At 36.1% G+C, this 16,330-nt stretch overlaps 1 protein-coding gene across 1 annotated transcript; it reads right to left on the bottom strand.

Annotated features, from left to right (window-relative positions):
* Positions 1 to 11,527: 11,527 nt before the first annotated feature.
* On the bottom strand, positions 11,528 to 16,273 carry LOC141331511 (G protein pathway suppressor 2-like). The gene is made up of 5 exons (XM_073836570.1): positions 16,168 to 16,273; positions 12,440 to 12,552; positions 12,182 to 12,261; positions 11,957 to 12,036; positions 11,528 to 11,719 (listed from the first exon to the last, which is right to left on the bottom strand). The coding sequence occupies exons 1-5, from the start codon at positions 16,255 to 16,257 to the stop codon at positions 11,528 to 11,530; spliced, it is 555 nt and encodes a 184-aa protein (XP_073692671.1). The 5' UTR covers positions 16,258 to 16,273.
* Positions 16,274 to 16,330: the final 57 nt, after the last annotated feature.

Genomic DNA, 16,330 nt, shown 5'->3' on the forward strand with positions numbered 1-16,330 from the left:
CTAACGGCAAGGATACTCTACAGCGCCCCCTGGAATTTTGAGGGCCATATAGCACACATACTTAAACGTACACATATGAAACTCGGTACACATATAGAACTCATTGAGCTGAACAACTTTTGTACTCTATGTCATTTTCTCAATGCAACAGGAAGTGAGATATTTAGGGCTGTATAAAAAGCGCATGCTCTGGAATTTAACGTACTCCTCCCAGGATTTCCATACGATTGTCACCAAACTCGGTCAGCATGATCTCAAGACATTGGGGACGCTAAATTGCGAGGGGATTTTTGATATCTCGAACGGTTTGGCCGTGGCAAGGCGACAAAGTTATGGCGAGAAATGAGAAACAGGAAGTGTCTAATAACTGTTGCACACATTGCCTGATTCTGATGAAACTTCACCAGATTGTTCGTTGTATGATGCCGATTCCATAAAGGTGACTATTATGAGTCAAAGTTATAGCGCCACCAACTGGCAGCAGGAAGCGTGTCATTTTCAAAATGCTTTGAAATCAGCCTCTTAATTAGGGCCCGAGCCCAAAAGGGCGAAGGCCCTATTGTTCTTCTAAGGGTTCTTATTTTTTAGGGCCCGAGCCCAAAAGGGCGAAGGCCCTATTGTTCTTCTAAGGGTTATTATTTTTTTTTTTTTTTTTTTTTTTTTTTTTTTTTTCAACCTTCCGGGCACTTTTGGGGGTCTTAACATACTCAAAAACTCTTGAAAATTTGCACACACGTCGGAATCTGCGGCCATCAGGACGCCAAAGAGGCTGGGACCCGGGCGTGGTTCAGGGCCTCTACAGCGCCCCCTGGAACACAGTTTGAAAACTTGATGTACTGCGCACACATACTTGCATGTATTGATATGAAACTCGGTACACATATAGATCTCACTGAGCCAAACAACTTTTGTACTCTATGTCATAGGCTCCACCTGACAGGAAGTGAGATATTTAGGGCTGTTTAAAAAGCACATGCTCTGGAATTTAACGTACTCCTCCCAGGAATTCCATGGGATTGTCACCAAACTCGGTCAGCATGATCTCAAGACATTGGGGACGCTAAATTGCGAGGAGATTTTTGATATCTCGAACGGTTTGGCCGTGGCAAGGCGACAAAGTTATGGCGAGAAATGAGAAACAGGAAGTGTCTAATAACTGTTGCACACATTGCCTGATTCTGATGAAACTTCACCAGTTTGTTCGTTGTATGATGCCGATTCCATAAATGTGACTATTATGAGTCAAAGTTATAGCGCCACCAACTGGGAGCAGGAAGTGTGTCATTTTCAAAATGCTTTGAAATCAGCCTCTTAATTTTACTCGATTTTCTTTAAACTTCATCAAAATCATGTCAAAACACGGCCGATAAGAATATGTAAAGGGGTCGATGATAAATCGAATGCTGTTGCCATGGCAACATGTCAAACTTTAAAATTAGATTCCTGTCTTTTCGAGGCAGATAACATGCTTAGAATTTCATGAAACTCAACACACACATCAATATTAATGATAGTTAGACACTGGCAAAAGGTCATAAATGGGCGTGGAGCAGGCACTCTATAGCGCCATCTTTTGACAAAAGTTGGGGGGTTAGTTTTTCCTACAGTCACCAAACTCTGTACATATATTAATCTCATCAATCTGGACAACTTTCTAAATCAAACTCATTAGCTAAGACCAACAGGAAGCCGGCTATTTTGATTTGAAGGTGGATTTTTTGAAAAATCAGGCTGTAAACAAATTCACACTACTTCTAAGAACAACCAGCTGTTCACACCAAACTTTTTTAACATGAAGAGAAGATTCTGAAGATGTTAAATTGCGAGCGGATTTTGGATATCTTGAACGGTGTGGACATGGTGATTTTTTAAAGATATAGTAAAAAATATTTTTATATCTTTAAAGTGCAGCATCCAAACTCTTTAAAACTTTTTTCACACAGAGATCTAATCATTCTGAGCAAGTGCTGGAAATATAAATTTTATACAAGCTTCAATGAATTAAAGAAAATTAAAAAGATAACTCAGAAACCTGCTGTCACTCTGGTGAATGTCTCTACAGTATGTGTGTGCGTTCAGTCAGGCACAGAGAAGCTCATTATTGCAGGGGGGAGGGGGGAGAGGCAGAGAGGGTGACAGAGTAGAGAGCCATCCTACAGACCATCTTTGAACAAAATGCACATACTGTATGTAGTGTAATTACATAAATATGTCTGATCTTTGAGAGTCTGATATTTTGAGAAAATATAAAGGGTCACTAAGTCTTTCATTGTTCGTATTTTGCAGTTGTTGTTTTTTATTTATTTTTTACTTAACTGTACCATGAACTTGTCCTATTCATTTATAAGATTTAAAAAAAATACAACTTTTTAGCATGATCAATTTATCTTCATTGATAGACAATATTTAAATAGTGTTATTTATTGAATATAAAATAATAATAATTAAACATTAAGACAAACTTTGACAACAAAACAAACGTTACTGTTATCTCTTCAAAACATCTGAAAACCATCATTTTAAGATCAGTTATATATATATATATATATATATATATATATATATATATATATATCACCCCGTTAAAATACTCAACTTGATTTTTAAAGATATTTTGAAAGAATGAAGCGTTTATAGAGCACTTTATTGTGTATTGCTGTTCACCCACATGAACTGTGTTCATGTTCATGTTAATACATAGTACATAAACTTTATATGAATACTTCTTTTAGCTTAATATTAATTAACATTAATAAATGCTATTTATTTATTGGTCATGTTAACTAATATAGTTAATTTTAACAAATGAAACTGGATGGCAACATTTTATATTTTGTGTGTATGTGTCTGTGTGTTGATTTTAAAGTCTAACCCTTTCAATTCTGTAAACTTAAAATCCAAACTAGCAGAGTTACTGTGAATGCATGTGCCAACTGGGCACCGTTTTCCTTATTGATTCTTAGTTATGTAGCACTTAAGAGTGATGCCTTGTAACAGGAGGAGTCACCAGCAAAGCAATATCCACACAAAAATTGTACAGATAGGTAACAATGACATTTAAGCAGAAGTGGTGGACGTAAAGCAAGCAATAATAACATTTTGTTATCATCATGAATCATGTTCTTATCATCATCATCAGAGTATAGGGAAAATGTTGCATATTGGTTCACAGTTGGCATTATCTGAAGTCCTTGCATTGATTGCATTTAATTAAATTATATTTGGTCAGTCTGATCTAGAGGCCTTAGAGATGTTAAATTGTGAGGATTTTGAGTTTTCATTGAGTTGTTATAACTTAGCCATAAAATGTCTGATCTGCCACAAAATTCACAGGTTTGGTAAGAGTCCTGGCCTGAAGACATCTAAAGGCCAATATTCAGATATTATCATAGCCCCACCTGTTGGCAGCAGGATATATCATATCTTTCACTAACTCAAACATACCAAGGTCAATCTGCACCAAACTTCATATGTTTGATAATAGTGCTGGCCTGAACACATCTACATGCCAATAATCAGTTATAGGCATAGCGCCACCAGCTGGCAGCGGCAAGTTTGGCACATTTAAATGACTTATGACATATTTTTTCTATATTTACTGTTTTAAAAGCATACTGCCCACCGTTTGCTGATTTCCTGAAGCCACCGGTCGGCGGTGAGCCCAGGTGCGAGGGCCCGTTCATCGCTGCTCGCAGCTTTAATTTTTTTTTTTTTTTTTCAACCGTTGGGGCACTTTTGGGGGCCTTAACATACTCAAAAACTCTTGAAAATTTGCACACATGTCGGAATCTGCCGTCGTCCGGACGCCACAGAGGCTGGGACCTGGGCGTGGTTCAGGGCCTCTACAGCGCCCCCTGGAACACAGTTTGAAAACTTGATGTACTGCGCACACATACTTGCGCGTATTGATATGAAACTCGGTACACATATAGAACTCATCGAGCTGAACAACTTTTGTACTCTATGTCATGGGCTCCACGCAACAGGAAGTGAGATATTTAGGGCTGTTTAAAAAGCGCATGCTCTGGAATTTAACGTACTCCTCCCAGGAATTCCATGGGATTGTCACCAAACTCGGTCAGCATGATCTCAAGACATTGGGGACGCTAAATTGCGAGGAGATTTTTGATATCTCGAACGGTTTGGCCGTGGCAAGGCGACAAAGTTATGGCGAGAAATGAGAAACAGGAAGTGTCTAATAACTGTTGCACACATTGCCTGATTCTGATGAAACTTCACCAGTTTGTTCGTTGTATGATGCCGATTACATAAATGTGACTATTATGAGTCAAAGTTATAGCGCCACCAACTGGCAGCAGGAAACGTGTCATTTTCAAAATGCTTTGAAATCAGCCTCTTAATTTTACTCGATTTTCTTTAAACTTCATCAAAATCATGTCAAAACACGGCCGATAAGAATATGTAAAGGGGTCGATGATAAATCGAATGCTGTTGCCATGGCAACGTGTCAAACTTTAAAATTACATTCCTGTCTTTTCGAGGCAGATAACATGCTTAGAATTTCATGAAACTCAACACACACATCAATATTAATGATAGTTAGACACTGGCAAAAGGTCATAAATGGGCGTGGAGCAGGCACTCTATAGCGCCATCTTTTGACAAAAGTTGGGGGGTTAGTTTTTCCTACAGTCACCAAACTCTGTACTTATATTGTTCTCATCAATCTGGACAACTTTCTAAATCAAACTCATTAGCTAAGACCAACAGAAAGCCGGCTATTTTGATTTGAATGTGGATTTTTTTGAAAAATCAGGTAGTAAACAAATTCACACTACTCCTAAGAACAACCAGCTGTTCACACCAAACTTTTTTAACATGAAGAGAAGATTCTGAAGATGTTAAATTGCGAGCGGATTTTGGATATCTCGAACGGTGTTGACGTGGTGATTTTTTAAAGATGTAGTAAAAAACATAACCCTAATTTTTTATATCTTTAAAGTGCAGCATCCAAACTCTTTAAAACTTTTTTCACACAGAGATCTAATCATTCTGAGCAAGTGCTGGAAATATAAATTTTATACAAGCTTCAATGAATTAAAGAAAATTAAAAAAATAACTCAGAAACCTGCTGTCACTCTGGTGAATGTCTCTACAGTATGTGTTTGCGTTCAGTCAGGCACAGAGAAGCTCATTATTGCAGGGGGGAGGGGTGAGAGGCAGAGAGGGTGACAGAGTAGAGAGCCATCCTACAGACCATCTTGTAACAAAAAATGCATGTACTGTATGTAGTGTAATTACATAAATATGTCTGATCTTTGAGAGTCTGATATTTTGAGAAAATATAAAGGGTCACTAAGTCTTTCATTGTTCGTATTTTGCAGTTGTTGTTTTTTATTTATTTTTTACTTAACTGTACCATAAACTTGTCCTATTCAGTCACATAGCAAAAGATTTAAAAAAATACAACTTTTTAGCATGATCAATTTATCTTCATTGATAGACAATATTTACATAGTGTTATTTATTGAATATAAAATCATAATAATAAAAAATTAAGACAAACTTTGACAACAAAACAAACGTTACTGTTATCTCTTCAAAACATCTGAAAACCATAATTTTAAGATCAGTTATATATATGTATCACCCCGTTAAAATACTCAACTTGATTTTTAAAGATATTTTGAAAGAATGAAGCGTTTATAGAGCACTTTATTGTGTATTGCTGTACACCCACATGAACTGTGTTCATGTTCATGTTAATTCACAGTACATAAACTTTATATGAATACTTTTTTTAGCTTAATATTAATTAACATTAATAAATGCTATTTATTTATTGGTCATGTTAACTAATATAGTTAATTTTAACAAATGAAACTGGATGGCAACATTTAATATTTTGTGTGTATGTGTCTGTGTGTTGATTTTAAAGTGTAATCCTTTCAATTCTGTAAACTTAAAATCCAAACTAGCAGATGGTTACTTTGAATGCATGTGCCAACTGGGCACCGTCTTCCTTATTGATTCTTAGTTATGTAGCACTTAAGAGTGATGTCTTATAACAGGAGTCACCAGCAAAGCAATATCCACACAAAAATTGTACAGATAGGTAACAATGACATTTAAGCAGAAGTGGTGGACGTAAAGCAAGCAATAATAACATTTTGCTATCATCATGAATCATGTTCTTATCATCTTCATCAGAAAATAGGGAATTTGTAGCATACTGGTTCACAGTTGGCATTTATCTGAAGTCCTTGCATTGATTGCATTTAGTTAAATCAACATTATATTTGGTCAGTCTGATCTTGAGGCCTTAGAGATGTTAAATTGTGAAGATCTTGAGTTTTCATTAAAGGGCATGTCCGTGGTGGCCTGACAAAGTTTGATGTTTCTGCATAGACATAGAAGTGGTTATAACTTAGCCTGAAAATGTCTGATCTGCCACAAAATTCACAGGTTTGGTAAGAGTCCTGGCCTGAAGACACCTAAAGACCAATATTCAGATATTATCATAGCGCCACCTGTTGGCAGCAGGATATATCATATATTTCACTAACTCAAACATACCAAGGTCAATCTGCACCAAACTTCATATGTTTGATAATAGTGCTGGCCTGAACACATCTACATGCCAATAATCAGTTATAGGCAAAGCGCCACCAGCTGGCAGCGGCAAGTTTGGCACATTAAGTGACTTTGACATATTTCTCCTACATTTACTGTATTAAAAGCATACTGCCCACCGTTTGCGGTTTTCCTGAAGCCACCGGTCGGCGGTGAGCCCGGGTGCGAGGGCCCGTTCATCGCTGCTCGCAGCTTTAATTTTACTTGATTTTCTTTAAACTTCATTAAAATCATGTCAAAACACGGCCGATAAGAATATGTAAAGGGGTCGATGATAAATCAAATGCTGTTGCCATGGCAACATCTCAAACTTTAAAATTAGATTCCTGTCTTTTCGAGGCAGATAACATGCTTAGAATTTCATGAAACTCAACACACACATCAATATTAATGATAGTTAGACACTGGCAAAAGATCATAAATGGGCGTGGAGCAGGCACTCTATAGCGCCATCTTTTGACAAAAGTTGGGGGGTTAGTTTTTCCTACAGTCACCAAACTCTGTACATATATTGTTCTCATCAATCTGGACAACTTTCTAAATTAAACTAATTAGCTAACACCAACAGGAAGCCGGCTATTTTGATTTGAATGTGGATTTTTGGAAAAATCAGGCTGTAAACAAATTTATACTCCTCCTAAGAAGAACAAGCTGTTCACACCAAACTTTTTTAACATGGAGAGAAGATTCTGAAGATGTTAAATTGCGAGCGGTTTTGGGATATCTTGAACGGTGTTGACGTGGTGATTTTTTAAAGATGTATAACCGTCATTTTCTATATCTTTAAAGTGCAGCATCTTAACTATTTAAAACTTTTTTCACACAGAGATCTTATCATTCTGAGCAAGTGCTGTAAATATCAATTTAATTCAAGCTTCTACGAATTAAAGAAAATTAAAAAAAGAAATCAGAAGCCTGCTGTCACTCTGCCTTGAGTGTCTGTGTTCAGTCACCATTAAGTGACTGAAGAGAGACTGGGAGGGGGAGGGGTGAAAGGGAGAGAGGGAGAGAGAGTAGAACATGCTGTCTTGCTAAAGACCATCTTTGAGGAAAAAATGCACATTGATGTTACATAAATATGTTTGATCTTTGAGAGTCTGATATTTTGAGAAAATATAAAGGGTCACTAAGTCTTTCATTGTTTGTATTTTGCAGTTGTTGTTTTTTTATTTATTTTTTACTGAACTGTACCATGAACTTGTCCTATTCAGTCACATAGCAAAAGATTAAGAAAAATACAACTTTTTAGCATGAGCGGTTTATCTTCATTGATAGACATTTATTTTCATAGTGTTATTTATTGAATATAACATTTTAATTAACAGTTTCAAGACAAACTTTGTCAACAAAACAAACTTTGCTGTTATCTGTTCAAAACATCTGAAAATTTTACCATTTTAGGATCAGTTATATATATATATCGCCCCATTACAATACTCAACTTGATTTTTAAAGATATTTTGAAAGAAAGAAGCGTTTATAGAGCACTTTGTGTATTGCTGTACAACCACATGAACTGTGTTCATGTTCATGTTAATTCACAGTACATAAACTAATGTTAAAATATACTATTTTACCATTAAACAATATATGAATACTTTTTTTAGCTTAATATTAATTAACATTAATAAATACTATTTAATTATTGTTCATGTTAACTAATATAGTTAATGTTAACAAATGAAACTGGTTGGCAATTTTATATATTGTGTGTATGTGTCTGTGTGTTGATTTTAAAGTTTAACCCTTTCAATTCAGTAAACTTTAAATCCAACTGACTGAGGGTTACTGTGAATGCATGTGCCAACCGTTTTCCTAATTGATTCTTTCTTAGTTATGTAGCGCTTAAAAGTGATGTCTTATAACAGGAGTCACCTGCAAAGCAATATCTATCCACACACAAATTGTACAGATAGGTAACGATGACATTAAAGCAGAAGTGGTGGACGTAAAGCAAGCAATAATAACATTTTGTTATCATCATGAATTACATGTTCTTATCATCATCATCAGAATATAGGGAAAATGTTCCCTATATTGTGAATGGCTTTGGGATATCTTGAACAGTGTTGATGTGGTGATTTATGAAAGTAACAATAAAAAAGATGAAGAGTTATTTTCATATATCTTTAAATTGCATTATTCTAACTCATCAAAACTTTTTACATATAAAGAACAAGAAATTCTTAGGAAATACGTGTAGTTTCAAAATGTTATCATGCTCAGAGGCCCCAAAAACATTAAAAGTGTCATTTAAATTTGTCAGATTAAAGCTCTAATACCAGGGATGAACACTAGAGGTCCTCATAAGATAAGGAATCGTTTGACCTCTAATGCTATTTAGCTCATTCTCAGTGTATAAGAATGACAATAATCCATAGAATCAGTTGATATGTACTGTACTGTCAGTGTAATTTTACATAATTATTTTGTATAGGTGCTTAAAGAGCATTAAAATCTTTTTTTTATCTTTTAAGGAAAAATTATATGATTTAAATACATATATACACTCTCACTGGTAGAACAAAAAATCTTATAAGTATGAAACTATACTGCTCAGTTCACTTAATTAGAATGAGAAACAAATACAAAAAGGCCAAAAAAAATCAACTAAGTTAATATGTATTTATTTTTAATATATTTGTTTATAATTATTTCACAGATGCTTATAGATTATTAAAATAATATTTAAAAATGCTTGTAGACCATAAAACATGGTAACTATTTAAAATAGGGTCTCTTTTGTTAACAATGGTTAATGAACTAACAAACACGAACAATATATTTGTACTCGATTTTCTTCAAACTTCATCAGAATAATGTAAAAGCCCTGATGCATCAAATGCTGTTGCCATGGCAAATAAATAAAAATAAAAAATACATTCAAATATTTGTTTCCTGTGATATTTAAGGCAGATAGCGTGCTTAGAATTTCATTTTCCATTTTCAATTTTCAATGATTTATTATATATTTAAAGTGCAGCATCCTAACTCTTTGAAACTTTTTTCATACAAATAACTATTCATTCTGATCAAACACAGTTCATTTCATAATTATACAAAACTCCACGAATGAAAGAAAATAAAAAAACATATCTGATCTCACTCTGCTCTGCACTCAATGTGTGTGTTTGTGTGGTAAGTGGTTGAGTGTAAGGAGGGGGGATGGGTGGTAAGAGAAAGAGTCAGAGAGGAGGAGAGACAGTTAGGGTTAGTCCAAAGGGTTACTGTGAATGCATGTGCCAACTGGGCACCGTTTTCCTGATGCTATCGGGATGGCGACTGCGCAGACGGCGAGGGCCCGGTCATCGCTGCTTGCAGCTTTAATTCTCATTGAAAATACATGATTGAATTTGAAGCAAGCAGTGGCAAAGTAAAAACCAAAGATTATCAGTGATCTGAAAGCTTTTTCAGGGGAGGAATGGCCCAAGATTGCAGCAGAAAGGTGACAGAAGCATCTAAGCACTTCCAGGCAGTGTTTATTGGTGGTTTTAAAGAATAAAAGATTCTACACCAAATTTACTTTCAGGGGTTGAATAATTTTGAACATAAATGTTTAGAGCCAATTCTATTTTTTTTTTTTTCATTATTCATCAACTTACGTTCTCAGAATTACTCAAAAGTGTATTAATAAACTTTCTTTAATAGTTTACTGATGCCTTTGTTGAATTGTTTTCACAAAATGTTGTTCTCTGCAGCAAAATGTCTTGCAGGTCAAGGGGGTTGAATAATTTTGATTGCAACTGTATATATAGTTTGAATTTTGAGGGGGGGGGGGTGTTTAAATAACATGCAGTAGAAGAATAATAAGGCAAAACAAATGTTTTGGTTAATAAAAAGTTTTAAATATAAACACTTTTCTCTATGCTGCGGAAGTACAGTGTAAGAGGAAATGTCAGGCATAGGGGGACCTTGCAAAATTGACCGGAGAAGGAGGGGCAGTAAGAAAGGTTGGGAACCCCAGCCGTAGAGGGTTGTTTAATGAAATTAAACCTTTTAAAGTATGTCACATTCAGCCATAACGCAATTCTGGTCTTTCCGTCCTCAAATTTAAGACCCTTGAAATCATAATTAAGACTTTCTTGTACAATAAGACTTTTTATGCCCTTAAATTTGATACAACTAAATTTAAGACTTTAAGACCCCGTGGAAACCCTGTTAAATATACAGCCATGTTGAATTTCAGCCCCCGATAAGTGCAAGCCAGAGGTCTCCTAAAGCCCGGGACACACCAACCCGACGCCAACCAACTAGCGGCGACGAAAGCCGACCATCTTGTCGCCTCTAGTCTGCTGCGTCTGCATGTTGAATCGGGCAAACTTTGGCCGACGTGAGCCCGACGAAAGCCGACGTGCGGAACACACCCAACCGACGCGCTTCACCAACGCCCACCAACTGCCCCCGACGAGGCCAGATGGCCGATCGTCGGCTTGGTGTGTCCCGGCCTTAACTCAGTCCTGGAGGGCCAGTCTCCTGCAGAGTTTAGGTCCAACTTGCCTCAACACATGCCTAATAAGACCTTGATTAGCTGGTTCAGGTGTTTAATGAGGGTTAGAGCCCTCTAGGACACCATGCATTAAAAAGCAAGAACTGTTAAAGCAATGCATTTTTGTCAATTGGTAAAATTCAACATGCTTTTTTGTTTTAAATACATTTGTCAATATTTTTCTTTCAAACAGCTGTAGTGGCTGCTGTGCTTGCTGGACCTTTAGTGATTAGCCTTGTATCGCTGCTAGCAGTTATACTGCTATATTATGTTTTGTAAACTTGATCTGATTAAGCTGTTTGTCCTGAAATGATGCAAAGAAGATAATCTTCCTCTACAGAAAAACCATGACAATTCAGCAGTCGAATGTTTGAGGTAAAATAACCCTTTTATCACCTGAAGACTGGTTTACTAAATGTAAAAAAAACATCTTAAACATCTTAATGATCAGCTTTTATTGTTACCTCTTATCTGGGTGGTGCCTGCAAAACTGATGGGCACAGAAGCAGCAGGTCCATAAGAGGTGTGATGCTGGGCCTGGGTGACAGCAAATGGCTCATGGACCGAAGTGCTGCTCGAGAACTGCCCATGCTCAGAGGAACCAGGGTGGAAACCTGGCTGGCTGGGGAAGTGATGGCCCTACACAAGATAACACTTTATGGGTAAGTGAATGCAAGATAAAGTAGTTATTACAGCAATAAACAAATAAAGAAAGAATCATGGCTGGAACACCTCACTGAATATGACAACACAAATCTTACAAAGACATTTTTTTTTGTCTCTCTGCATAACTCAATTGTATTATTTAGCATTACTGTTGTTAAAAACAACACACAGCGTTGCATGTTCTTATGTGCTTGAGATTTATTTACTTACAGGCATTAGAGGTGTCTGAAACAGCTGTTTACTACGTTCTCCTAATAGAGCACCAGCTCGATTATGACTCACTGGACTGCCTTAAACACACAAACACAGCATTTTAAATATTGCATAGCAGCATGGTCTAATTAAGAGAACAAAATTGTGTTTTGTTGTACTGATATTTCTTATTATTTCATTAAAGTGATCCAAAGTCATTGTGGACAACTTCTAAAATGTCACCTTGTATGCTGAGTAGATGCTGTCCTGAGTGCAGAGGTAAGCTGGTTTGGTAACTGGCTGAGGGCAGTGTTGTAATATCACTAAAAATAAAATAGCAATATTCATATAAACTTTATCATTACAAAGAACAATGCATGAAAAATATATTATTGTAGCACAATAATTGGGCACAATGTCCAGTAACAAGCGCATAACTTACAACACGGAACATGACAGCCTAATTAAGCTTTTTTTTTTTTTTTTTTTTTATTCACTTACTTTTGCTCCTTTCTTCGACGCTTTTCCTCCTCATGAAGGACTTTTTTAAGCTGTAAGAAGAGCTGGTGTTTCTCCTCTTGCAAAACCTGCAATTTTACCCCCATTTTTTGAACCTAATAAACAATAAAAACCTTAATATGAACATAATGTAATAAGCAAATGCATGGGGACATGTCAAACTTTAGTGGTTCTGGAGGTTTTTTTACATTTAAAGGGGTCGTGAAATGCAGAATTAAAATGTTCTTAATATTTACAGTCAAACCAAAAATTATTCAGACAGCAAATATATTTTTTTACTAGTGGGTGCAGGAAACTATAGTTAATTTATGTAAGTAAGGATAGCAAAATAATGTAAACTGGGACCAAAAATTTGATTTGACACTTTGACCTGACCGTGTTGTTACATACCTTTCTATCAAACTTATCTGGCATTATCCAGATAATTTTGTTTTCACACAGTTCAACACAGTTTGAGTTTGTGTCATATTTTATTACCATTTTCTAAACTATAGTGAATAAACTGTGATAATGTGAAAAATGTTGAAGGTGTCTGAATACATTTTGGTTTGACTGTACATATATACAGTACAGACCAAAAGTTTGGACACACCTTCTCATTCAAAGAGTTTTCTTTATTTTCATGACTATGAAAATTGTAGATTCACACTGAAGGCATCAAAACATGTGGAATAATATTTAATTCTATAAAATATTTAATTATATATATACACTATATATACTTCTGCACAACACAACTGATGGTCCCAACCCCATTTATAAGGCAAGAAATCCCACTTATTAAACCTGAAAGGGCACACCTGTGAAGTGAAAACCATTTCAGGTAACTACCTCTTGAAGCTCATCAAGAGAATGCCAAAAAGTGTGCAAAGCAGTAATCAAAGCAAAAGGTGGCTACTTTGAAGAACCTAGAATATGACATATTTTCAGTTGTTTCACACTTTTTTGTTACGTATATAATTCCACATGTGTTAATTCATAGTTTTGATGCCTTCAGTTTGAATCTACAATTTTCATAGTCATGAAAATAAAGAAAACTTTGGTTCAAAGGTGTGTCCAAGGTGCCATCAGCGTATGTAATTGAGGAGGTGTGCAGGGCCGTAGCTGGGGTTTGTGGGGCCCTGGTCCAGATTGTACCCATAGGCCCTGTTTGAAATTGTTTAATTTTTAAAGTTTGTTCTATTTACTTATTTGTGCTATTTACACAATGGTTAATTTTTTTCACGTTTTAGGCGTCTAGGTACAGAAACCAAATAATCAAAATGTACTGCACTGCATAGTCTTCACTGTATAAATTAAATTTAGATTAATTCTTGTTAAAACTACAAAGTCAAGAGCAATGAGTGAACATTAAAGGGTTACTCCACCTCAAAATTAAAATTGTCATTAATCACTTACCCCCATGTCGTTCCAAATCCGTAAAAGCGTTTTTTCGTCTTCAGAATACAAAGATATTTTTGATGCATTCTGACAGCTCTCTGACCCTCCCATAGAAAGCAATGTAATTAACATGATCAACGTCCAGAAACGTAGCAAGGAGATTGGTAAAGTAATCCATGTGACATCAGGTGTTCAACCGCAATTGTACAAAGTTACGAGAATACTTTTTGTATGCCAAAAAAAAAAAAAAAAAAAAAAATTTGTCTCCGCGTCACACTAGTGCCATTTTGGAGCATATGCAAACAGTGTACACTATTCTTTGGCATATTTTTGTGTTTGCATGTTTAAACTGGCTATTTGTATTCGTTCGTTCAGGTGCAGGAGGAGAAGGAGAGCTCGGTTCAGTTTTTGCACACTGTTCGTGAGTATGAAGGTAAAACAGTAGCAAAACTCGAGAGCTTGTTGATCTGAATGTGAAAACTTGTCATATTAATATTCGTATTTGGAAGCTGAAATTTGAACTCACAGCTCTGATGTGAAAAGCTGAATTTGTTGATTTGCACACACAGACAATGATCCAAACACCCGTGTTTTGAATTTGAAGTTACAAATTAACAGCTACAAATTTGTAAAATGATATTCACATGAACAAAATGAAAGACGCAAGTGTGTACGACATATTTGCTTTCACACTTTACTTCAGTTTTACTGTACAACCTCAAGTTGGCACTTACAACTTCTCAGATCTGGCAGTACAACTTCAAATTTTAGCGCTTTGACTTTTGCTACTCTTTTTGCGATATTCCTGTAGCAAAACTCACTTGTGCATTTGTAAATGCAGATGTGAGAGCTCAGAGGCTGGGGGCGGGGCTAGGATGGGAATTAGGTCATTTTATTGGTCGATGCCTGACCAATGAACAATGCTAGCCATCACGAATTGCAGTGTAGTAAGAAACATATCATAATTATGTTTTTTGAGAAAAACATTTTAGGATTTCTCTCCATATAGTGGACTTCTATGGTGCCCCCCAGTTTCAAGTTCCAAAATTTTGAAGTTTCGAAATGCAGCTTTAAAGAGCTCTTATCGATCCAAGCCGAGGAAGAAGGGTCTCATCTAGCAAAATGATCGTATTATTTATTTATTATTTTTAAATTGACAATTCATATACTTTTTAACCTGAAATGCTCATCTTGTCTAGCTCTGCGTGTACTCTGCGTATTCCGGTTTAAGAAAGTTAGAGTAGTAACTCCCATCTCATTTTCTCCTCCAACTTCCAAATCGTAAGAAGATCAATTGCCCTTTAGAAAAAAAGGTAAAACAGTGGTGTAGGACGATTTTGAAGTTGAAGGAAATGAGAGGGGAGTTTTTTGAACTACCCTAACTGCCTTGAACCGGAATACACAGAGTACACACAGAGCTCACATGGATTATTATACCGATCATTTTGCTAAGTTTCTGGAAGTTGATTGTGTTAATTACATTGCTGTCTATGGGAGGGTCAGAGAGCTGTCAGAATGCATCAAAAAAATATCTTAATTTGTGTTCCGAAGACGAACAAAGCTTTTACGGGTTTGGAACGACATAGGGGTAAGTAAAACATTTCAGGATTTTCTCTCCATATAGTGGACTTCTATGGTGCCCGCGAGTTTGAAGTTCCAAAATGCACTTTAAACGCAGCTTCAAAGGGCTCTTTACGATCCCAGCCGAGGAAGAAGAGTCTTACCTAGCACCCGCACCGCACCGCACCCAACACATAAATATTATTCCACCTGTTACTTCAATTTTAGCGGGGTACCTGCCCACATACAGGACTCCGTTTTAGAGCCCTTTAAAGCTGCATTTAAACTGCATTTTGAAAGTTCAAACTCAGGGGCACCATAGAAGTCTATTACATGGAGAGAAATCCTGAAATGTTTTTCTCAGAAAACTATTTCTTTACGAAAGAAAGACATGTACATTATTCTAAACATGTTGCAGTTTTTCAAAATATCTTCTATTGAAAGATACGGCAGTGCTACGCATTTAATCCTCGGGGGCAACACAGGTAAGTACATTTATTTTAAATCTTACAGTGTGTCTGAAATAAACATCAAACCAGCGTTTAACACTATTAAGAAACCAAGTGTATCATTGTGTTTGACTGTTTTTAATAAAATCAGTATATACCCAGATCCGAAATGTGTTCTTAAGTTGAAAATTTTAAAGCAACATAAACAACATGCAAACTTCATAAACTAAGCTCATAACCCCTTTAAAGGGACTGAAATTAACTTCTTTAGTATAATGGGTCCATTACCTGATCCTGAGGAGCTAATGTAGTTGTACACACCTGTTCTTTAGTTTCTTCCAAAGACATTCGCTCCTCCATTTCTTTAGTTCGTTTCCTTTCCTCTTCTTCTTTCAGTTTTTGTTCCATCATCTTATCCACTTCTTCCTCTTCTACAGTATGACAGTGAGCACAAAAACACATATTCATTTACATAAATACACAC

This window comes from Garra rufa, chromosome 3 (assembly GCF_049309525.1).
Source record: "Garra rufa chromosome 3, GarRuf1.0, whole genome shotgun sequence".
NCBI classification, from domain to species: Eukaryota; Metazoa; Chordata; class Actinopteri; order Cypriniformes; family Cyprinidae; genus Garra; species Garra rufa.